This window comes from Tupaia chinensis, unplaced genomic scaffold (genome assembly GCF_000334495.1).
Source record: "Tupaia chinensis unplaced genomic scaffold, TupChi_1.0 Scaffold000318_1, whole genome shotgun sequence".
Classification (NCBI taxonomy): Eukaryota; Metazoa; Chordata; class Mammalia; order Scandentia; family Tupaiidae; genus Tupaia; species Tupaia belangeri.
This window is the reverse complement of record NW_006159811.1, coordinates 4,062,408-4,083,505: the sequence shown is the minus strand read 5'-3', so window position 1 is coordinate 4,083,505 and position 21,098 is coordinate 4,062,408. Positions and strand designations below refer to the sequence as shown.

The following is a 21,098-nucleotide window of genomic DNA, read 5'->3' as shown; positions in this document are numbered from 1 at the left end:
ATGCAGATCCACAATTACTAAGAACACGTAGCAACATCACCAAGACAGAGAATACAAATGCCATGCTGTTGGATTGTGACTAGAGCAAGAAAATGTTTAAGAAATGTCCTAAGAACAACCAGCAGGGCTTTGAGAGAATGAGGAGCTGGAGAGGTTTCTGACAGCTCCTGCCACTGGAAGACCTACAAGGCTCTGCCTAGAGATAAAAAGGACCCATGGTGGGGCAAAGGTGGGAGACTTTCACTGGTAGAATAGGGGTGGTTGTGGTAAGGGGTATCCTTTCCAATTCAGTTCTGAGGTGTCAAGAAAAAAAAATCATGTGAAAATCAGAGACAGAGATGGGAAGAGGAGGAAAGGAAACAGGAAGAACTATGGTGGAGTTGGAGAGGATAAATTGAAGATTGGATGGTATTATATTAATAAGTCAGGTTATTATAGTGTTACCAGGCAGGAGAGAATGATGATGCCCCAACAGAGTGTGAATGAAGGGGAAGAAGGGTCTTTAAAAAGTCAGTGTTGATGTGGAAGAAGCTCCTATGTAATTTCCACTGTATTTCCAAATATGTCTAAATCTGAATTTAGAGAAAACTAGTATTGTCTTTACTCTTAAAAGTTGAAATCTCCAAAGAAAATTTGGCAGCATGTTACAAAGGAAAGTTAGCTCGGGTTCTAATCCCTGCATTCTCAGGTACCAACCAGCCCTTGGACCAACACATTCTCTGCACCCCTGTTTTAAAATTTTTTATTAAGAGAGATTTTTGCTATGTGAACTTGCCAGAAAGACAGAGTAAAAGATAAAATGAGAAATCACCCCCAGGGGAATGGCCACACCATAATCCCTTCTCCTCCATTCTCCTGTTGAGATTCTGGGCACGTATGTACATGCATCCCATGTGAGTTTCAGGCTGCTGGTCTGGGAATCTAACCATGGTCAGTCATGTGAGAGTCCAGCACCCCAATCACCATGTCACTTGCTGGCCCCAAAGCTACCTTCTTACAACAGTCTTTGACATCTGGAAAATGAAAAACAAATACCTTTAGTTTTCCAATAACAGCTACCGATTACATGACAAAAGCACGTGACCATGGGATGCTATTTTGGAAAAGAATGTCTACATTCTTTGTCCATGTATCTCTGTTTTGTAGGCATTGCTTGATTCTTATAATACATGTGGGGTCTAGTATAAGAAAGTGAAACTCTAGTGACCTTATAGAGACAAATGAGAGGAGCAGATATATGAACAAGCAGAGTACTGAACATGATTTGAGCTAAAGGGTAGAGGCTATGAACGGTTGAATGAAAGACAGATAAATGATGGTCCAAGTACTTATCGAGGCAAACATTTGGTACATAATTTGTTTTTGATACAACTGTAATGAATGTCATTCTTCTCTGTGGAACAGCACGCCAGATCTTTAGCACATCGCTGCTTGGTGCCCAGTGGGCAGTAAGTGCCCAATTGTCAATGCCACTTTTTAGCGCATGTTCATCTGTAGGATATTAAACAGATTGCCGTCCTTTTGATGTTTGTGAATACTAGTAGTAAATGCCATATGATGTGACTCGATGGATTTGTTTCTGTAAAAGAGAAAAAGGACAAAGAAGAGAATGAAGAGGGCAGAGAGGAGGAGGTATTTGGTATCTTTTCTTTTTTTTTCTTTTTTTTTGAGAGGTTTTTGCTATAAGGCGTGTGTGCTTGCCAGAAAGACAGAGAGAGACAGAGAGACAAAAAGCAAGAGATCACTCCCCCCAGGGGGCATGGCCACACTGCCATCCCTTCTCCATTCTCCTTTCGGGATCTTGGGCATGCATGCACACGCACCTGGCATGAGCTTAAGCCACCAGGTCCAGGACTCAAACCATAGTCGACTACATGGGAATCCAATGACATAGCCATTACGCCAACTGCTCGTCCCAGTATTTTGTATATTTCCTGACTTATAGGTATGAGTTAAGTAAATTTGAAAGAATATTACTGATCTGGAAGTGCATAGCAAGCTTTCCATCTGGAGAAGAATGATACACCTACCAGTTCATCCCCAAATTTTTGGCAAGTTTTTTGACTCATGACATCACTCCCTCCCTAAAGGAAAAACAAAATCTGTCAACATTGTTTTAGGAATAGGAAATCATTAGAGAACAGTGAATGATTTCATCATACTTCAGAATTTTCCAGAATGTACCTGACTTATGTGACCATAGAAATGATATGTGTGTATGAGTTTGCATGCACCTCACATTATTCATTGGCCAAGACATAATTCTAAATTCCATAAGAAATCTCACTAGTTAACAGTCACCTTTACTTTTATCTTGTAAGAAGTTTAACAGTTTTGTTCAGGGTAGCTAAAGTCCCAAAACAGTGTTGTCATTCAGGTGCTAAAGAATATTAGTCTCAAAAGTTAGTTTAAAAATTTTTTCCCAACCTGTTTTTAGGACATCTAATAAGCACTTTAAATTTTTGCCATGCTTCTTTGTATTAGAAAATGTGGTTCTGAATGGTCTCTTCAACCCTAAACTTCAGTCTCCTCTGACATTCTGAAAATAGACTTGGAGTGTTTTCAAGAATACTAAACTCTATGAAAGTAATCATATTCCCCACATGTATTATCTCCTAACTTCTAGTTATACCTTCTTTGAGTTGAGGAGGTAATTTTCTTGTTTTTTCTTTTTTTCCCCTCTCAGTGTTCTTAATAGTAAAATTGAGTTAATGGTAGGTATGTAAGTGATCAGTCGGTTCACTGAAATACGACTGAGGCCAGACAAACTTTATCTTACAATGAGCAAGAGAGTGAGAGAGAGAGAGACAGAAACTAATTAAAGCTTCCACTTCTGCTGCAGATTGACTCATCTCCCTGCTTTGATAGCAATGCTGAGGTCATACAGAGATAGAAGCAGGGAGGTTCAAAGAAGCAGGGTACTACTTTAGGTCAGAGAAAAGTCTAGACAAAATAGTAGGTCATTGGAAAAGTCATGACATATTTTTTCTTGTTTTTCTAAGCAAAAATGCATCATGATTTTTCTGACAACCTAATAGTTTTCCTTGGGGCCAGCAGGTGGCGTGGTGGTTAAGGCACTAGATTCCTATATGGCCGACTGCATTTTGAGTCCCAGACTAGATGGTTTGAAAAATCACAAATAAATATTTAAAAAATTAGTTATCCTTATTCACAGTCACTAGAATATTTTTGTCCTAGTTTTTGCTGTTTTTTTTCCCCAAAGTTAATAGTATAAACATAGTGCTTCCTTACTATTTTTGGTTTTAAGTTTTCCAAACTTTAATTTCTTATGACATTTGAATGCATATTCTCATAACACTGTTGTGATTTGTGGAATGTATACAATACGAAGTTGAATTTCTTAGATTGTTTAAGATTGTTAGTACAGTCTTATGATCCTCCACTTTTTCCCTACCAAGGGTCAAGGCTTTTTTTCCTTTTCTTTTTCTAAAATAAATCAGTGTGTTGAGGCTTGATACAATAATAAACTATAATGTATGCTAAACAGATAGAGGACAAGGATCACATGCAATTTCTCCAAGGCTCAGATAAATTGGACTGTAAAGGTTGCTGATAAAACTATGGGAGATATTTAAATACTAGGTTTATTAAGTTGATTCATTTTGTTTTGATCAAAACAATCAGAATAGAATGCAGAGCTGTCATTTCAGTGGGAGGTTAAAGTAGGTTACTGACTGAGATGATATTGCATTTACTCTAGACTTTGCTGGAAGATTACCCTAGGGGATCTTATTAGTTCACATGATTAAAAAAAAAAAAAAAAGAAAAGAAAAGAAAGCATGGAAACAAATTTGCCTCACAATCATGGAGTTGGTTCATAATGTAGTACCTAAATGGGGATTGTTTAATGTAACACTTAGACTCACGCACTGAGAAAGGGCTTACTGTGAGCGAAACAATAGCTTCCCTGAGAGTGAGAGAGAGAGAGACAGAAACTAATTAAAGCTTCCACTTCTGCTGCAGATTGACTCATCTCCCTGCTTTGATAGCAATGCTGAGGTCATACAGAGATAGAAGCAGGGAGGTTCAAAGAAGCAGGGTACTACTTTAGGTCAGAGAAAAGTCTAGACAAAATAGTAGGTCATTGGAAAAGTCATGACATATTTTTTCTTGTTTTTCTAAGCAAAAATGCATCATGATTTTTCTGACAACCTAATAGTTTTCCTTGGGGCCAGCAGGTGGCGTGGTGGTTAAGGCACTAGATTCCTATATGGCCGACTGCATTTTGAGTCCCAGACTAGATGGTTTGAAAAATCACAAATAAATATTTAAAAAATTAGTTATCCTTATTCACAGTCACTAGAATATTTTTGTCCTAGTTTTTGCTGTTTTTTTTCCCCAAAGTTAATAGTATAAACATAGTGCTTCCTTACTATTTTTGGTTTTAAGTTTTCCAAACTTTAATTTCTTATGACATTTGAATGCATATTCTCATAACACTGTTGTGATTTGTGGAATGTATACAATACGAAGTTGAATTTCTTAGATTGTTTAAGATTGTTAGTACAGTCTTATGATCCTCCACTTTTTCCCTACCAAGGGTCAAGGCTTTTTTTCCTTTTCTTTTTCTAAAATAAATCAGTGTGTTGAGGCTTGATACAATAATAAACTATAATGTATGCTAAACAGATAGAGGACAAGGATCACATGCAATTTCTCCAAGGCTCAGATAAATTGGACTGTAAAGGTTGCTGATAAAACTATGGGAGATATTTAAATACTAGGTTTATTAAGTTGATTCATTTTGTTTTGATCAAAACAATCAGAATAGAATGCAGAGCTGTCATTTCAGTGGGAGGTTAAAGTAGGTTACTGACTGAGATGATATTGCATTTACTCTAGACTTTGCTGGAAGATTACCCTAGGGGATCTTATTAGTTCACATGATTAAAAAAAAAAAAAAAAGAAAAGAAAAGAAAGCATGGAAACAAATTTGCCTCACAATCATGGAGTTGGTTCATAATGTAGTACCTAAATGGGGATTGTTTAATGTAACACTTAGACTCACGCACTGAGAAAGGGCTTACTGTGAGCGAAACAATAGCTTCCCTGAGAGATTACGGGTATTAATATCCAGATGATAATATAAGCATCAGACACAAAGATAATAATGGAGGATTCTAGGCAGGGTGGGGAGGGGGAGATGTTTATCCTAAGTCTAATGTGTATGGTTGCCAGAAATGATTTAGAGTTAACCTAGAAAGAATTTACCTGTTTAGTGCTGCTTTTTCAGTGGTAACACATTAAGTATCTTTAGAACTGAATAGTTCTCTTTGGATGCCTTTCCTTCCCTTCCTGCCCTTCATTGCACTCTTCTGCTTTCCCTCTCGCTCTCTTTTCCTCCTCATCTACTTCTTCCCATTTCCAGCCACAACTTGCTTTGATTCACAAAATGAATCCTTAGAAAATAGCATCAGAATTAGATGCTTATTATTTTTCCATTCAGTGTGCCAGCTCATGCTCTCACATATGCCTGACATTAAATGATGACTTGCTGTCATAACATGCATGCCATGAGACCCCCATCATCATAATTTAACCATGTAGTTCTGCTTAGTGGCAATATAAGGAAATTATTCATTAGCCAATTTTATAATAGAATATATAGAAGCTCCTTGCCTTGGGGCAAGGTTCTATAATTTTCCAATATCATATGAAGTAAATGATGAAAATGACCCTTAAAAAAAGCAAAGTTATAAAAAAAAAAAGGGAGGCTGATAGTCACAGGAGTGCGTATATGAAGAGTAAAGATGAGATGCTGAGTGTGAAGACTTTTAGACTGCTTTTATGATGTTATCTTTGTTTGTGATTCTTCATAAGGTCATTTGCAATAGGTCCCAGATTGAGAATTAAAACCAGATAAATGAAATGGGAAATTAATTTGTTTTAAATGATACTAGACATTATCATGTACTTCTCCAGCTAATCACACGGATGACTTCAAATAAAGCTCATAGACCTGTTAGAAGTAGGAACTGGCATACCCCATGTTAGCTGACCGGAGAATCAGTGAGGATACATCATTACACAGAATAAAGAGGATTAACCTACTTGGGCAAACTTTGGTTATAAACCATTAGGGTTTGAGGATAATTATTTCTTTTAAAAATATTTTTATTGGGACTGGCAGATGGTATAATGGTTATATTGCTGAATTCCCACATAGTCAACTGCATTTCAAGTTTTAGGACCAGCAGTTTAAAACTCACTCCAGGCATGTGTGCACAAGTGCTCAAAATCCCGAGAGGAGAATGGAAGAGAAAGAAGGGTTTGTAGCATGGCCATTCCCTCTGGGGAGTGATTTCTCACTTTGTGTCTTTCTACCTCTCTGGTGAGCACATGTGTCCTATAGCAAAAATCTCTCTAAAAAAAATTATTGAGGTATAAATGACATTTAATAAACTTCACATATTTAAAGTGTTCAATTTGATTAATTTTGACATGTTTTCACCCTTGAAATCATCACCAACATAAGTATATGAATATATTGATTACCCCTACAATTGTCTTTGCATCTTGATAGTCATACTTCTTACTCCTTCCTGCCCAATCCTCATCCCACTCCTTCTCTAATTTCCAGGCAGAAGTACTTTCTGCCAGTGTACAATAGTTTGCATTTCCAAGAATTTTATACAAGTGAGATCATATACCATGTTTATACTCTTTTTAAGCTTGGATTAATTTTTTTTTTTGAGAGGTTTTTGCTATAGGGCACATGTGCTCACCAGAAAGACAGACAGAGACAGAGACACAAAAAGCGAGAAATCACCCCCCAGGGGGATGGACACGCTGCAATCGCTTCTTAACCTCCTCCTCCTCCTCTCTGGATCTTGGGCACGCACACTCACGTGCCCAGTGTGAGTTTAAGCAATATTTTTGGCAATAATCAGTAAAGTGATATAAAAATGTCTTTGTATAGATATACAGAATGGGTAAATATGTAGGACTATATGATAAGTATATATTTAATTTTTTAGGAAACTATAAAACAGTTTTCAAAAGTGTATGACTTCACATTTCCACAGAAAGCATATAAAATATACAGTTCTTCTACATTTTTACCAACATTTGGTATGGTCAGTCTTTTCAGTTGTAGTAATTTTCATCAGTGTGTAGTTATATCTCATACGGTTTTTCTTTTTTAAAGAAGTTTGTTACTATGGCACATTGACACATTGATTTTTCTAATTATACTGATTTACCATTCTATCTTTACACTCTCTTGCTCATGAGTATCCTTATTTGTTATAATTTTGCTAAAATTTGACTTATAAATTCTGCATCTATGTTTATGAAAAATACTGGTTTTCAGTTATTTTACTGCTAATGTCATTTTTTTTCCTGGTGTTGGAGTCAGAATAATGTTGTAATCTTGGCCTCATAAAATGAATTTGGAATTGTTCCCTTCTTTTCAGTTTTTAGGAAGAGTTTGTGCACAATGGGTATTATTTCTTCCTTACATATTTGGAAGCAGGCACCATTGAAGCCACTTGCACTAGGGATATTCTTTGTGAGAAAGTTTTAAACTAAAAATTTAATCTGTTTTTAAGCAGGTATAGGGCCATTGAGGTTATCTGTTTCTTGTTGTTTTTTCTTTCTTTTTCTTTTTTTTTTTTTTTAGGTTTGGTAGTTTGTGGCTTTTTGCTTTTTCTTTGTGGCCAGTAAGGCTAAATGTTTATCAATTTTATTGATACTTTGAAATAGCCAACTCTTGAGTTTTTTCCTAGTGTTTTCTGTTTTCTATATCATTGATTACTGCTTTCATGTTTACTGTTTCCACATTTCTTATTTTAGTTTAATTTGTTATTGTATTTCTAGTTTATTAAGGTAGAAGTGGAAGTCATTGGTTTAAGACCTTTTTCTTCTGTATATAGGCCTTTAATTCTACAAACTTTTTCATAAGTACTGTTTTAATAATATTCCACAGATTTTGATATAATTTCACTTTTATTCAGTTTTAAATACTTTGTTTTTCCTTTTTCTATCTCTCTTCTCTCTTCTCTCTTTTTTCTTTTTCTTTTCTTTTCTTTCTTTCTTTTTTTTTTTTTTAATAGTTTGCTATAAAAACTGCACTCACCAGAGAGGGACAGAGAAAAACGGAAAGTGAAAAATCACCCCAGGAGGGATGGCCACACCACAATCCCTTTTCTTGCATTCTCCTCTTGGAATTTTGGGAATGCATGCATGCTGTGTTTTTCAAGCTGGCAGATCAGGGATTTGAACTGCATGGTAGACCTGTGGGATCTAGTTCCTTAACTATTACACCACCTACTGGTTCCCTTTTAATCTCTTTAACTCAAGGATTATTTAAGTTTGTTATTTAGTTTCTATATTTTGGGATATTTTCTAGTTCATTCTTTTCATTCTAATGTGCTCAGATAGCATACTTCATATAAATTTTTTTAACTTTTTCTTTTTAAACTTTTTGAGGCCTGATTTGTGACCTGAATATGGTCTGTCTTGGTAAATGTTTTATATATATATTCTCCTGCTGATAACTGGCATGTTGTGTGAATATCAACTAAGTCATTTTTTGGTAGTATTCAAATCTTCTGTATATCATTAACTTTCTGTCTAATTATTTTATCAAATGTTGGGGAAGAGATATTGAAATCTCTTATTTTAGTTGTATATTTGTCTATTTTTTCTATCAATTCTATCAGATTTTATTTTATGCACTTTGAATCTTTATCATTATGTACATAATATTTAGGATTGTTATGTAATTTGGTGAGTTTACCTCTTTATGACTGTAAAATGATCTTATCACTGTTAATTTTCTTTTCTTTTAAATTTACTTTCTGATATTATAGCCAGTCCAGGTTTCTTTTGATTTATATTCACATGGTATGTCTTTGTTCTGTTATTTAAAATGTTTTTTCTTTAATATAAATTGTGCTTCTTCAAGGTAGTATATACTCAGATCTTGCTTTTATAATATGACAATCTCACATTTTAATTAAGGTATTTAGACCATTTACATTTAATGTGCTTATTGGTATGGTTAGGTTAAAATGTTCTCCTGATATTATTTTCTACTTTTATATATACTCTTCCTTCTGATCTCTTTTTTCATCATTTAGGGTTATCTGAGTATTTTTTTCGTTTAACTTGTATACTTAATTGACTTATATAACTTTTTAAAATTGTTTGAGGGTTTATAGTATGTATTTTTAATTATCAATGTAATTTCAAGTGATATACTACTTTCCACATAGTAAATGAATCTCAAACTATTACATTTATTCCCCTGTAACCTTGTTATTGTTTTCTTTTATATGTTTATACTCCATAGAATATTTATTTTTGTTTGAACAGTTTCTTTTCTGCTTGACAACAATGTTTACTGCAGTATTCCACAACATTTTCATTTTTCTGTATATATCTTTATTTTTTGTGTGGAGGTTTTTGCTATAGGATGTATGTGCTTGCCTGAAAGATAAGAGTTTTAAGCCGCCAGGTCTGGGACTCGAACCATGGTTGAACACATAGGAGTCCAGTGACGTAAACAATGTGCTATTTGCTGGCCCCCATAAGTTAATTTTTTTTTCTTTTGAAGAGGTTTTTGCTATAGGGCGTGTGCGCACGCCAGAAAGACAGAGAGACAGAGACACAGAAAGGGAGAAATCACCCCCTGGGAGGATGGCCACGCTGCAATCCCTTCTCCTCCATTCTCCTCTAGGGATCTTGGGCATGCACACATACACGCCCGGTGTGAGTTCAAGCCGCCGGGCCCAGGACGCGAACTGCGGTCGACTACATGGGAGTCCAGCAACATAGCCATTACACTAACTGCTGGTCCCATAAGTTAATATTTTAAGGCACTTAGCCATATATGTTTTTCAGCACTATATGCATATCATTTACCAGGAGAAAGTTTTTTTTTTTTTAAAAGCAGTATTTAAAATTTAAGTACATGTTTAATGTTAACACAAAAAGTATATTGCAATTTCAATAATATTTCTTACACATTACCTCTATAACTTAGTAAGATATATAGAAAAATTGGGACCAGCAGTTAGCATAATGGCTATATTGCTAGACTCCCATGTAGTCGACCGTGATTCAAGTCCCAGACCCAGTAGTTTAAACTCACACCGGGTGCGTGTGCATGCATGCCTAATATTCCAAGAGGAGAAAGGAGGAGAAGGGATTGTGACATGGCCATCACCTTTGAGAGGTGATTTCTTGCTTTCTGTCTCTCTGTTTCATCTCCGGTGGGCATGCCAGAGAAAAATAGCAAAAATCTCTCTTAAAAATATATATATACATATATTAACTTATGCAGTAGCACAATTAGCACCATCCCTGTATAACCTACTGGTTACAAATGTGGACTTAATTTACAAGTGGGCTACTTTATATGATATATACAGGTATATTATACATACCAAGTAAAATACATTAAAAGCACAGATGAAAAGAAGGAAGAGAAAACACATCCTTCTCTCTATAGGATAGAATACACAATAATTCAGTGTAATTAGTGAGGCCATGTAAACTGTCTAAAGAATTTAAAGTTGGCAAATATTTTTCAGGATAATATCTAAGCTATGAGAATAACACATTTCTATTGCTAGAACTTATATATGTTTTCATTATACATCTTCTGGCCTCCTGAATATGTAGAAAGAGGACTTTGAGGCAAAAGAACAATAAATAACAGTTATAGGTTACAATCGAGTGTGTATAACATAGAGAATTAAATCCTGGTCCATACTGTTAACAGTATGTTTGATAAAATATTCCATGGACAGAATTCACATGTCCTACATGTTACAAAACATAGGATAGGACATTATAGTAGTGGGGGGTTTTGGCCTCCAAGCACTTGACCCAACCCTGTCGATATTAAGAAAAACACACCAAATGTTTCTACAATGATTTTCTACTGTTTTTCTCTTTATTTCAAGCCACAGGTCTACTTGTAGGGTTCTCATGGGCCATGTAGCAAATGGTTTATAAATAAAATCTGAGTCTGTAATAGTGTCATCACATTAAGAGAGATTGCTGGATTCTTTATGTAAAAAGCTCATGTCCTGGGAGTCCACGTTGTTGTCATTATGGTATACCTGAGATGTATCTTGCTCCAATTAACATTACCATGCTACTCACTATAAAAAAACCCAAGGGTAGACTAGAGAAAATAGCAGAATCACCATTTTCAGGAAATTGAGTTGTAACCCAACCCATTGACTTCATCACAGCTTTCTTCCATGTAGAATAACGTGTTTCACTTTCTGTGGCCTGGATCTGTGGTTCAAACCGTTCCACCATGACAACTGACAAATCCTTGGGATCAAGACTCCACACGCCTACTCCTTCTGCAGCTCCTGCTGCCATGGCAGCTCCCAATGCAGTTGTTTCAGGCATAGAGGGCTTTACTACTGGAATATGGAGAATATCTGCTTGTAGTTGCATAAGAATTTTGTTATTTGTCATTCCTCCATCTACCTGCAAATGACTGAGTGGAATTCCACAGTCACGGTTCATAGCATCCAAAATTTCCCTGGTTTGGAAACAAACAGCTTCTAATGCAGCAAAAGCAATATGACATTTATTGGTGAACTGAGTGAGACCACAGATAATCCCTCTTGCAGTGGGCTCCCAATATGGTGCATATAACCCTGAAAAGGCCGGGACAAAGTAGCAGCCATAAGAAGTACCTACTTGTTTAGCAAGTTTTTCAATTTCTTCTGATGTCTTAATAATTTCAAGATTGTCTCTTAGCCAACGAATAACAGCACCAGCTATAGCTACAGAACCTTCCAACGCATAAATAACTGGCTTGTCCCTGCCTAATTTGTAAGCCACTGTAGTCAGAAGACCATGTTCAGAAAATACACACTTTCGACCAGTATTACACAGTAAGAAACAGCCTGTTCCATATGTGTTTTTGGCTTGTCCTTCCTGGAAGCACATTTGTCCTACTAATGCAGCAGACTGATCCCCCAAACACCCAGATATTGGCACACCTTCCAAGGCCCCAGCTTTCATCAGGCCATAGATCTCAGAAGAACTCCAGACATTTGGGAGAATGTCCATTGGAATTTCAAAAAAGTCACAGAGCTCTTTATCCCATTCCAAAGAATGGATATTGAAAAGCATTGTCCTGCTTGCGTTTGTTACATCTGTACAGTGGACACCTCCATTTACTCCTCCTGTCAAACTCCAGATAAGCCATGAATCGATGGTGCCAAAAAGAGCTCTGCCTTCTTCAACAGCCTTTTGAACTTTTCTCACATTGTCAAGCATCCAGCGAAGTTTCACTGCACTGAAGTAAGTGCTAAGTGGAAGGCCCGTCTTAGTCTTGACAAAGTTATTATTTCCTGGAATTTTCTTACTAAGATTCTCAACGGTAGACTGGGTCCTTAGATCAAGCCACACCACAGCATTATAGAGAGGCTCTCCAGTCAACTTGTCCCAGATTACAGTGGTTTCCCGCTGATTGCTGAGACCAATAGCCTTGATGTTGGACACGTCAATATTCACTTCGTTAAGTTTCTCACACGTTTTCGCTATACACTCATAGACAGACTGAAGAATTTCCTTAGGGTCTTGTTCTACCCAGCCTTCTTTGGGGAACTCTTGCGTTAATTCCACTTGATGATGACTAAGTAGTTCCGCTGTTTTTGAATTGAAAACCAGAAAGCGAGTGGAGTTGGTGCCCTGGACCACTGCGCCCACCAACGGCCCCACAACTGCTTTCTTCGGGGCTGCCATGAAACCAGTCGGTCGGCTCAGCAGCTCTGGGATGGTTCCCCAGGTGACCGCGATGTTGTGGGGGAGGTGCGGTACACGTCAGGAGCACAAGGCGCAGGCGCCGCGTCGTCTCAGCCGAACGCGAGGCCTGGTCTTGCAACCTTTGCCTCTTAACTGGCGCTGAGCCTCCTCAAACCTCTCCTCTTGTCCCTTCCCACCCAGGCCCCCCTCTTCACCGCTCCGCTTCCGCCCAGACCCCGCCTCCTCACCCGTCCCCTCCCACCCAGGCCCCGCCTCCTCACCACTTCGCTCCGCCCAGGCCCCGCCTCCTCACTACTTCCCTGCGGCCCAGGACTTGCCTTTTCTCATCCCTCCCCGCCCAGGTCCCGCCCCCATCCACTCAGGCATCTGAGGAGATTTGAGGTAAAAAATATCGTGTATTTATCCACGTAATTACAGTTTCTAGTACTTGTCACTCTTCTGTGAGTCTGGATCTCTGTTACCATTTTCTTTGTGTGCAGCATACGCCTCAACGTTTCTTAGTACAGGTGTGCTGGAGAAGTTTTTCCGCCTTTGGAACACCTGAAAAGTAGTTTCTCTTAATATAGATAGTTTCTCTGGTATTGAGTTCTTACTGATATGTTTTGGTTTTCATTTTAAATTTCAGGGCCTTGAAGTTGTTGCTGCACCATCTTCTGTTTCAGGTGTGACCTTTGCTGTCATCCTTATTTTTAATATGTTTTTCTCTGACTGCCTTTAGGGGTTTTCTGTTTCTCAGTGGGTTTGGAAACTTTTATCATGGTGTCTTCTTCTTTTATGTGCTTGGATTTCATAGAACTGCGTGAGCCTGTAGGCTTATAGATTTCATCAAATGTGGAAAAACATCAGGCAATTACTTTTCAAATATGTCTTATTCTCTCTCTTCTTTTCTTTAGGGACTCCAGTTACACATTGGAATTGTCACACAGTTCCCTCATGCTGTACTCATTTCAGCTATCTTTTCTGTCTGTGATTGGTTTTAGATAGTTTCAAGTGCTGTATCTTCAAGTTCAGTAATCTTCTCTAATAACTAATCTAATTGTAAGTCATCCAATGTATTTATCACCTCACACACTGTCGTTCCTAGAAGTTCAATTTTTTTAAAACTATCTACTTAGTTTTAGGAACACATGGAATATAGTTAGAATAACTTTTAATTTCATTTTCTGCTAATTCTAACATCTGTGGCAATTCTGGTTCAATTTTGATTGATCAATTATCTCCTCATTATGGCTTATTTCCCTGCTTCTTTGCTTGCCTGACAATTTTTAATTAGATTCCAGACATTGTGAATTTTATCTTCTTGAGTGCTGGATATTTTCGTAATCCTGTAAATCTTCTTGAGCTTTGTTTTGGGATACAGACAAGTTACCTACGAGTAGTTTGGTTCCTTTTGGTGTTGCCTTTAAGGTAAATTGGTGGAAAAAAGGAATGCTTACTCTGGGGCTAATTATTTCTATTCACTGTGACTATCTCTTGCTGTTGTACTCAATGCCAGGGAAACATGAGGCACTCATGGCTGGTGGGAACAGTTACTACTTCCAGTCCTGGGGAAAACACTTGATTCCATTATCTCTAATCTTACCACAGGTGTCTCTCCCAGCCTCAAGTCATTTCTGCGCATGCATGCACTGATTAATACTCAAACGAATACTCATGGGGGACTCTGAAGAACTTGAGTTCTCTCCCTGTGCTGTTCTTTCCTTTCCAGTACTACATCTTGCACACTCTAGCTTCCTTGGGTCCTAAATGAGAAGAGAAATCTAATCTCTTTTAGTGAATGAAAATTTAAATTTCCATATTCATTGTAAAGTTGGTAAATCAAGATTTACTTAATCACTCATTAAAATTTATTGAATATCTATGAAGGGCGATTTTCTACATTAGGGCATAAGCTACTACTGAGTTAGCTCAAGGACAAGGCAAAGTTTTTCTTAGTGAAAAAAACAAAACAAAACAAAACAACATTTAAAACAGCATCAAAACTAAGTTTAATTTTATTTCACTGTTTAAACTGGATTATGTTTTTAATTTAATTGAATACCTTAAGGAACATTATGACATCAGGGAAACTGGTCTAGATTTTCCTGGTTATAACTTCATTCAGCTTTAATGTGAATGTAAATGTAAAAATAAGGTATCAGATACTTTTTAAGCAAAAATTTTAAAACAACATTTGCCGATATACCAATTAACCATACTATGTCTGAATTACTATGGAACAAATTATATTTAAATTGCTTTTTAATTTTTTTCCCTCAAGTATTTGGCAGTAGTAAATATTATGTCTATACAATAAAAAGATTTGACCCAAAGTTTTTTTCTCTACATACCTTCTCCTCTGGCATGCTAATTTACCACACCAATATAATACAACAAATATTTGTAATTCAATTAGTCTTAGAGTCTCTGAATACTTTATTTGACCATTTTGTCCTTAAGACAAATATATTATTTAAAAAGTAATTAGTTCTGTTTATAAATAACTGGTTTACATAGTAGTTTCACAAGTAATAAATTGTATCTCTGAAATAATCAGATAAGTATCTCAGTTTAGAAAGTAGATCAATGCTTTAAAAAAAAATAAATACTAGGGAGCTTAAACTAGTGCCACTATTTTTTTTATTTCAAAAAACAAACAAAAGCTTTTGATCCATCAGTTTATAATAGCCTTTGTACATACTAATTTAAGCGCCTCTGAAATATTTGTTGGCACTACCTTATTTATGAAGTCATTCAACTTTACAAAAATTGTTATTTCATTTGTATTTCATACAAATGCAAATGTTTAAATAGTGTATGTACTCTTCAAAGTAATGCAAAAAATTAGGTTGTTTTATTCAACCAGTCTTTTAATATGGAATTGTTAAAAATAGAATGATTAATCTAATTGGGTTTACTTATTATTTATCTTTAAGGCTACTCTTCTAGAGGGCAGCAGCTTCTTAATGTAAAACCTTTTAAATGTTGGCCTCATTGTAAAGTTTAAAATTTATTCATTAATTTGACAAGTATGTTTTTAGGGATTTCTGTATATGAATGTTATTATAGGCAGTAATATAGTGGTACATAACATGTTTTTCCTGCCCTTCCTTATTACAGTCTTTAAGGTCAGAATAGTACCAGATAAATTTACTTGTCTTTATTGACATATATTTTTGTGCATATTATGTTTTAGGGAGGTATTCATTTATGTATTTTCTTCCCTGGCAAGGCCATTACATTGTAAGTTTAATAGGACAGGGAACTTGGCTATTTTACTCAATCTTTTTCCTTTAGCACTTGTAACAATACCTTACCCAAAGCTGGAACTTAAATATTTATTGAATTAATAATGAACACCACTACATGTAGTCTTTATTAAGTGATTATTATAAACTTAAGATAACCTTAATTCTGCTTGCTGGATAAGCTTTGTTTGTTCTTTTGCAAGTTGATATAATAAGATGGATTGGTAAATAGATAAAGGAATTGATAAATAAACAAAATTAGTACAATAAAATGTTAATTGTGTAAGTTCTGTGGTAGATTCAAGGATGTTGGTAGTTCTTTTAACTTTTTTATGTGCTTGCAAATTTTTATAATAAAATGTTGGGAAAATTTAACACAAATAAAAAGCTGATCAAACTACAAAGTATGGTTAATAGAGATCTATTTCATAGAGAGTCCTGTGTTTGGAGAGACAGCTGAAAGGAATAAAAAAGTCACTGTTCCATTTACATCAATTTGAGAGATTTTTGTGGTAAAATAACCTAGTTATAGTTGTTTATCCCAAGAAAACCATTCATTTTGAATAGTTTAGTAAGATATTTGTACTTTATAGTAGGCAATTTTTCTTTGTAAATCCTAGTTGCTCCTTGCCTTTTAATAAGAAATTTCAGATATTCACAAATGCCACTCCTCATTTCAGTAGCAAGAGTAGGAATCATTGGAAAAGTTTAGACATTATCAAAGTTGGATCTATCTTAGTCTTGATTATAAGAGTATGTATCCTGATGGTAAGGGCATTTATTTAGATAGTTGTGGCTAGGAAATTTGACTTTTTAGACTGTGTCATAACCAATGCATCATCACAGTTGGTAATCTTCAAAACACTGATGCATTTTTCTACATGCTGTTCCCAAATGTGCCGGACCAGCTGTTGAGAGCCATGCCATCCAATCGTCTGGAAGACCTCTTCTTGGACCACAAATCACCTAACGTACTATCCCTCTTTGTTCTAATGAAGAATGGAAAAATTAAAGCAAGCTACCGTGGTTTATTACTCATGTTTTCTCTGTTAAGCATGGGCCGTGGGAGTCACTGCATCCACATTAGGAGGCCTTGGCATTCTAGGTAAGCACTCGTGACAGACAAGCCAAGGAGTTTAATATTCACGAATCTGAAAGTGATTTTTTCAATATTGGAGTCTGGAAATTTTTGATTGTGTGTGTGTGTGTGTGTGTGTGTACACACATGCACGTTCTTTGTCATTTTCCCATTGAAAATTGCCCTGACACTGATCTCAATGTTAATGTATTCCTGCTTACATTTGACTTTGGAATATGTTACAGCTAATTATCATTACACAGGATGAAAGATCAGAGCCCTGAGTGAGGTGCTTGGGTTTAGGAACAAAGGGAGGCCAATTCAGCATCTTGGCTCTAGGCCCAACAATTGTAATCGAACATCTTGAAACTGGTGGGATCTTCGCCTTTTTTTTTTTTTTTTTTTTTTTTTAAATTTTTCCCCCTCACTTTTTGAAAGAGAATGGGAAAAGGGGGTTAAGGGTTTGAAGGGGCTGAAATTTCCCCTTGAACATGATGTCAATATGTTGGCATGTCTCCTTTTATTAAGATGCCATCCAACTGATAACAAGTCCTGCTGTGTTTTACCAACATAAAAAATTAGACTGGAGACCGAGGAGCGGCAGGTGGCTTTTGGCACCAAGAAATAATCACACTTGATGTGGAAAGTAAAGTAAAAGGAGCCATCTGTTCACTGCAGGAGGACGTGAAAAATCACATTAACATATTGTCACTAACATCATGAAATACACAGTTAATAATAAATTTAGTTATCATGGCAAGTCGCATTGGATACTTACTCTGAAAATGCAGAATGTGAAAGATGTAAAAAACACTCATTCTTGCCTACCGCTTCCTTCTTTTTTTTTTTTTTTTTGTTTTTAAGGAAAAAAAGAATCCAAATACTAAATCTTTCCTTGGTGTGTAGGTGCATTTGGGGGCAGGGTTGAGGAGGACAAAGTGTTTCATTTTAAAGCCTGGCTGTCGTTCATTTTTGCTGCCTAAGTGAGCAAAACAGCCTCTCCTACAAGTAGGGTAAATCGCTTCTTTAATTCTGTCCAATTATTATCCACCATGTTACTCTATACTTCTTACCTAGGTAGAGAAGAAGAGATGTCGAACAATAGGGGATTTTGATGATGTGTCTTGTTCAAGACTGGAGAATGCAAACACTCTGGGAAAGGGAGAGGGGTTGCCCTGTACTGCTACAGAGGACAGTCAGTGGCCATGGCCTTTTCTTAATGGGCATCTGAATTTGCCTATAGTCAATAAAGTGCCCTACAGATTATTTTCCTAGAGGCTTTGTGTAAAATGTCTGCTTATACTTTACAGGAGAATGAATGTGTTAAAGCAATGTGATGGGAAGGCTTTCTTGCATTGTTTTATATGCATGTATGGTTTGTATATGTCAGCAAAATAGACAAAGAAGCTTCAGATCCTAGAAATCAAACTGAACTTGGAAAAATTGTGATTATGGTCACCGCATCATTATTAGAGCCAACCTAAAGGCCTTTTGCTGTACCATCATGCCATGCAGTTTCTTATAGTCATTGCTTATTGTCACTGCAAATATGTGGCTCATACTCACTGTTATTAATGACAGGATCTCAGTGTCAATATTTTACAAAATTATAGTTGTCACAAAATTAATAACTCAACCGATAGTTCCCCCTTGTTTATGGTTGTTGGTCTTTAACTTTCATTGTCACATTTGCTTGAAAGCAACTTAGAATGAATCTATACATGGTAATTTTTAAAAATTAGAATAAGAATCAGGTGGTGGCATGGAGTTTAGGGTGCTGGATCCCCCATGGCTGACTACGTGGTTCAGGTCCTAGACCCAGTGGCTTGAAGATCATGCTGGGCACATGTGCATGTGTGCCCCAAATCCCAAGAAAAATTAGAAAGGATTGTGGTGTGGCCATCCTCCCTAGAGAGTGACTTCTCACTTTCTCTCTCTCTCTCTCTCTCTCTCTCTCTCTCATGCTCTGTCTCTGGTGAACACATTGGCCTACAGAAAAAAAAAAAAAACCTTTAAAAATTTTTAAATAAAAAAAATTGTATTAACAAAAAAAGAATCCAAATTTTTGTTTCAGCTCTGATTTCAACTAATAGTTTTATAGCACTTGGCAAGTCAAATTACCTCTCTTGCTCTTTTTCTCAATGGTGAAATTTAGATCAACTATAAGGAAACTACCTTCGATCTGAAATTTAAATTTTTAAAAATATTGTTCATTGAAACTTGATTTTTATTTTAAGTTTCAGGAATAAAAGTTGTGTTCAAGAGGCAATCATTTAGAGAGTGTTTACTCAAAAAACATGGATGGCCCTGGAAGGTAATGTGTGAATCAGGGTTGTTGAGAAACAGGAAGGCCACAGTGCATTTAGAGTGAAGACTGTTCTGGGAGCTGGGTGGTGATGAGTTTTCTTTTGGTTACATATGTGACATTCTGTCAGTAAGGGTGAATGTCACTGTACAGTCCTGACATAGGTGCAGACTGCCACCTCACTATAGTAGTCCCTATTTCTCATTCCAGGTTATCTTCAAAAAGGTGGTAATGAATGGAACAGAAGATTCCATTTTGTATTCCTTTAGAAGTATGTCTGAAGAATGATACAGGTTTTGTTCTCTCAGATGATCTGGACATTGAATCCACAGTCTACCAATGAACAACCACAAACCTTTTCATTTTCCCAAGTAATCTTGGATTATGAGCCCTGGTTTACAGTCCTAGAGATTTCTTCTTTCTCTACAGTACAGTTTCTTTTCCAAGGTAATTTCAGTTCTTTTTTCTTTCTCAAGCAAACCTTTCCTAAACCCTTAACTGCAGTTAAATTACCTTGCTCTAGTCTTCCTTTGTATCTTGTACTTCCCTTTTTTAACATTCATTGCATTCAAATTCATTGTTTGGTGTATTCCATCTCTGCTACTGTGTGACCCTCATGAAGGTAGCTCTCTAATTTTTCTTCTTGGTTATTCATAACCAACATCATGCCAGGCATACAGAACAATTTAATAAGTATCATTTATTGATTGACAGTTGGCTAGTTCAGCTGTCAGGTTTTATCAGGCTTTCAGGAAAATAGAATATGTCATTGGCATTTGCCTCTCATACAGTCATCCTGAAGCTCTCAGGTGAACTTTAGGGAAATATCCTAGGGGTCATCATCCCTACTAGAGGCACAGCTAGGGTTTGTAACCCTGTTTTAGAGTAACAGTGGAACTATTAGAATTTCTAAGGGCAGCTTGGGATGGACATCTACATAGTCCATGGCCCTCCTAAGGCTTTTAGATTCATATTTCCAAGAGCCTAGAAACATATTGCTGAGAAGGTAAACAATGTACTTAATACATTTTTAGCTGACTTTTGGATGTCCTCTTATTGTTGGATATTTTAGAATATGTGCTCATTTGTTTCAGGTAATCAGGCTATACTAAACATGAAAATTTCCCAATCTACCAAAGCAGTGAAGTCATAACCTGGATAAACCATTCTTCAATAGACTGAAGCTCATCATTTCAATAGTTTTTATTCAGCTTAGGGGAAATATAAAAATGTGATTTTGAAGAGGTGACAACTTGTAGGAAAAATATTCTATAATATCAAGCAGAATTTATATATCTATTTATGTGTTATCCTGCTATAATGTTTAGAATGAAATTAATTGGCCAAGTAATTAATTATGATCTGAAATGATGAAGTGAGTTACTGGTATTCCCCCAAAAGCTTTTGTCAGAACTTTTTTATATTGATGATTCACACAACCACATGAAAGTACACATACTTAACTAATTGCATGTTTAGTATTTCAACACATATTTATAGAAAATGTTTATTAATAATGACTAATCTCAATACTAGGATGCATATGTTTTGCCCATTGTTTTATAAACTGGAAATATGACAAAAAGCAGCCACCAGGACTGAAAAGTCTTTGCTAATCATCTAAAAATGTAGATAAAATTAGGAAATCATCGCATTTAATGATTCTGAATCATATTCTAGGAAGTTGCCAAATGTTTGGATTTAGGTTGGAAATATTTTGCCA

The 21,098-nt window shown here is 36.2% G+C and overlaps 1 protein-coding gene across 1 annotated transcript; it reads right to left on the bottom strand.

The window, feature by feature from the left end:
* Positions 1–10,905: 10,905 nt before the first annotated feature.
* Positions 10,906–12,979, bottom strand: GK2 (glycerol kinase 2). The gene has a single exon (XM_006151460.2). The coding sequence runs from the start codon at positions 12,742–12,744 to the stop codon at positions 11,083–11,085; it is 1,662 nt and encodes a 553-aa protein (XP_006151522.1). The 5' UTR covers positions 12,745–12,979; the 3' UTR covers positions 10,906–11,082.
* Between the last annotated feature and the right edge of the window lie 8,119 nt (positions 12,980–21,098).

What these genes read in the sequence shown, in the direction of transcription:
- GK2 (XM_006151460.2), bottom strand. Translation starts at nt 12,744, where the DNA reads ATGGCAGCCCCGAAGAAAGCAGTTGTGGGGCCGTTGGTGGGCGCAGTG.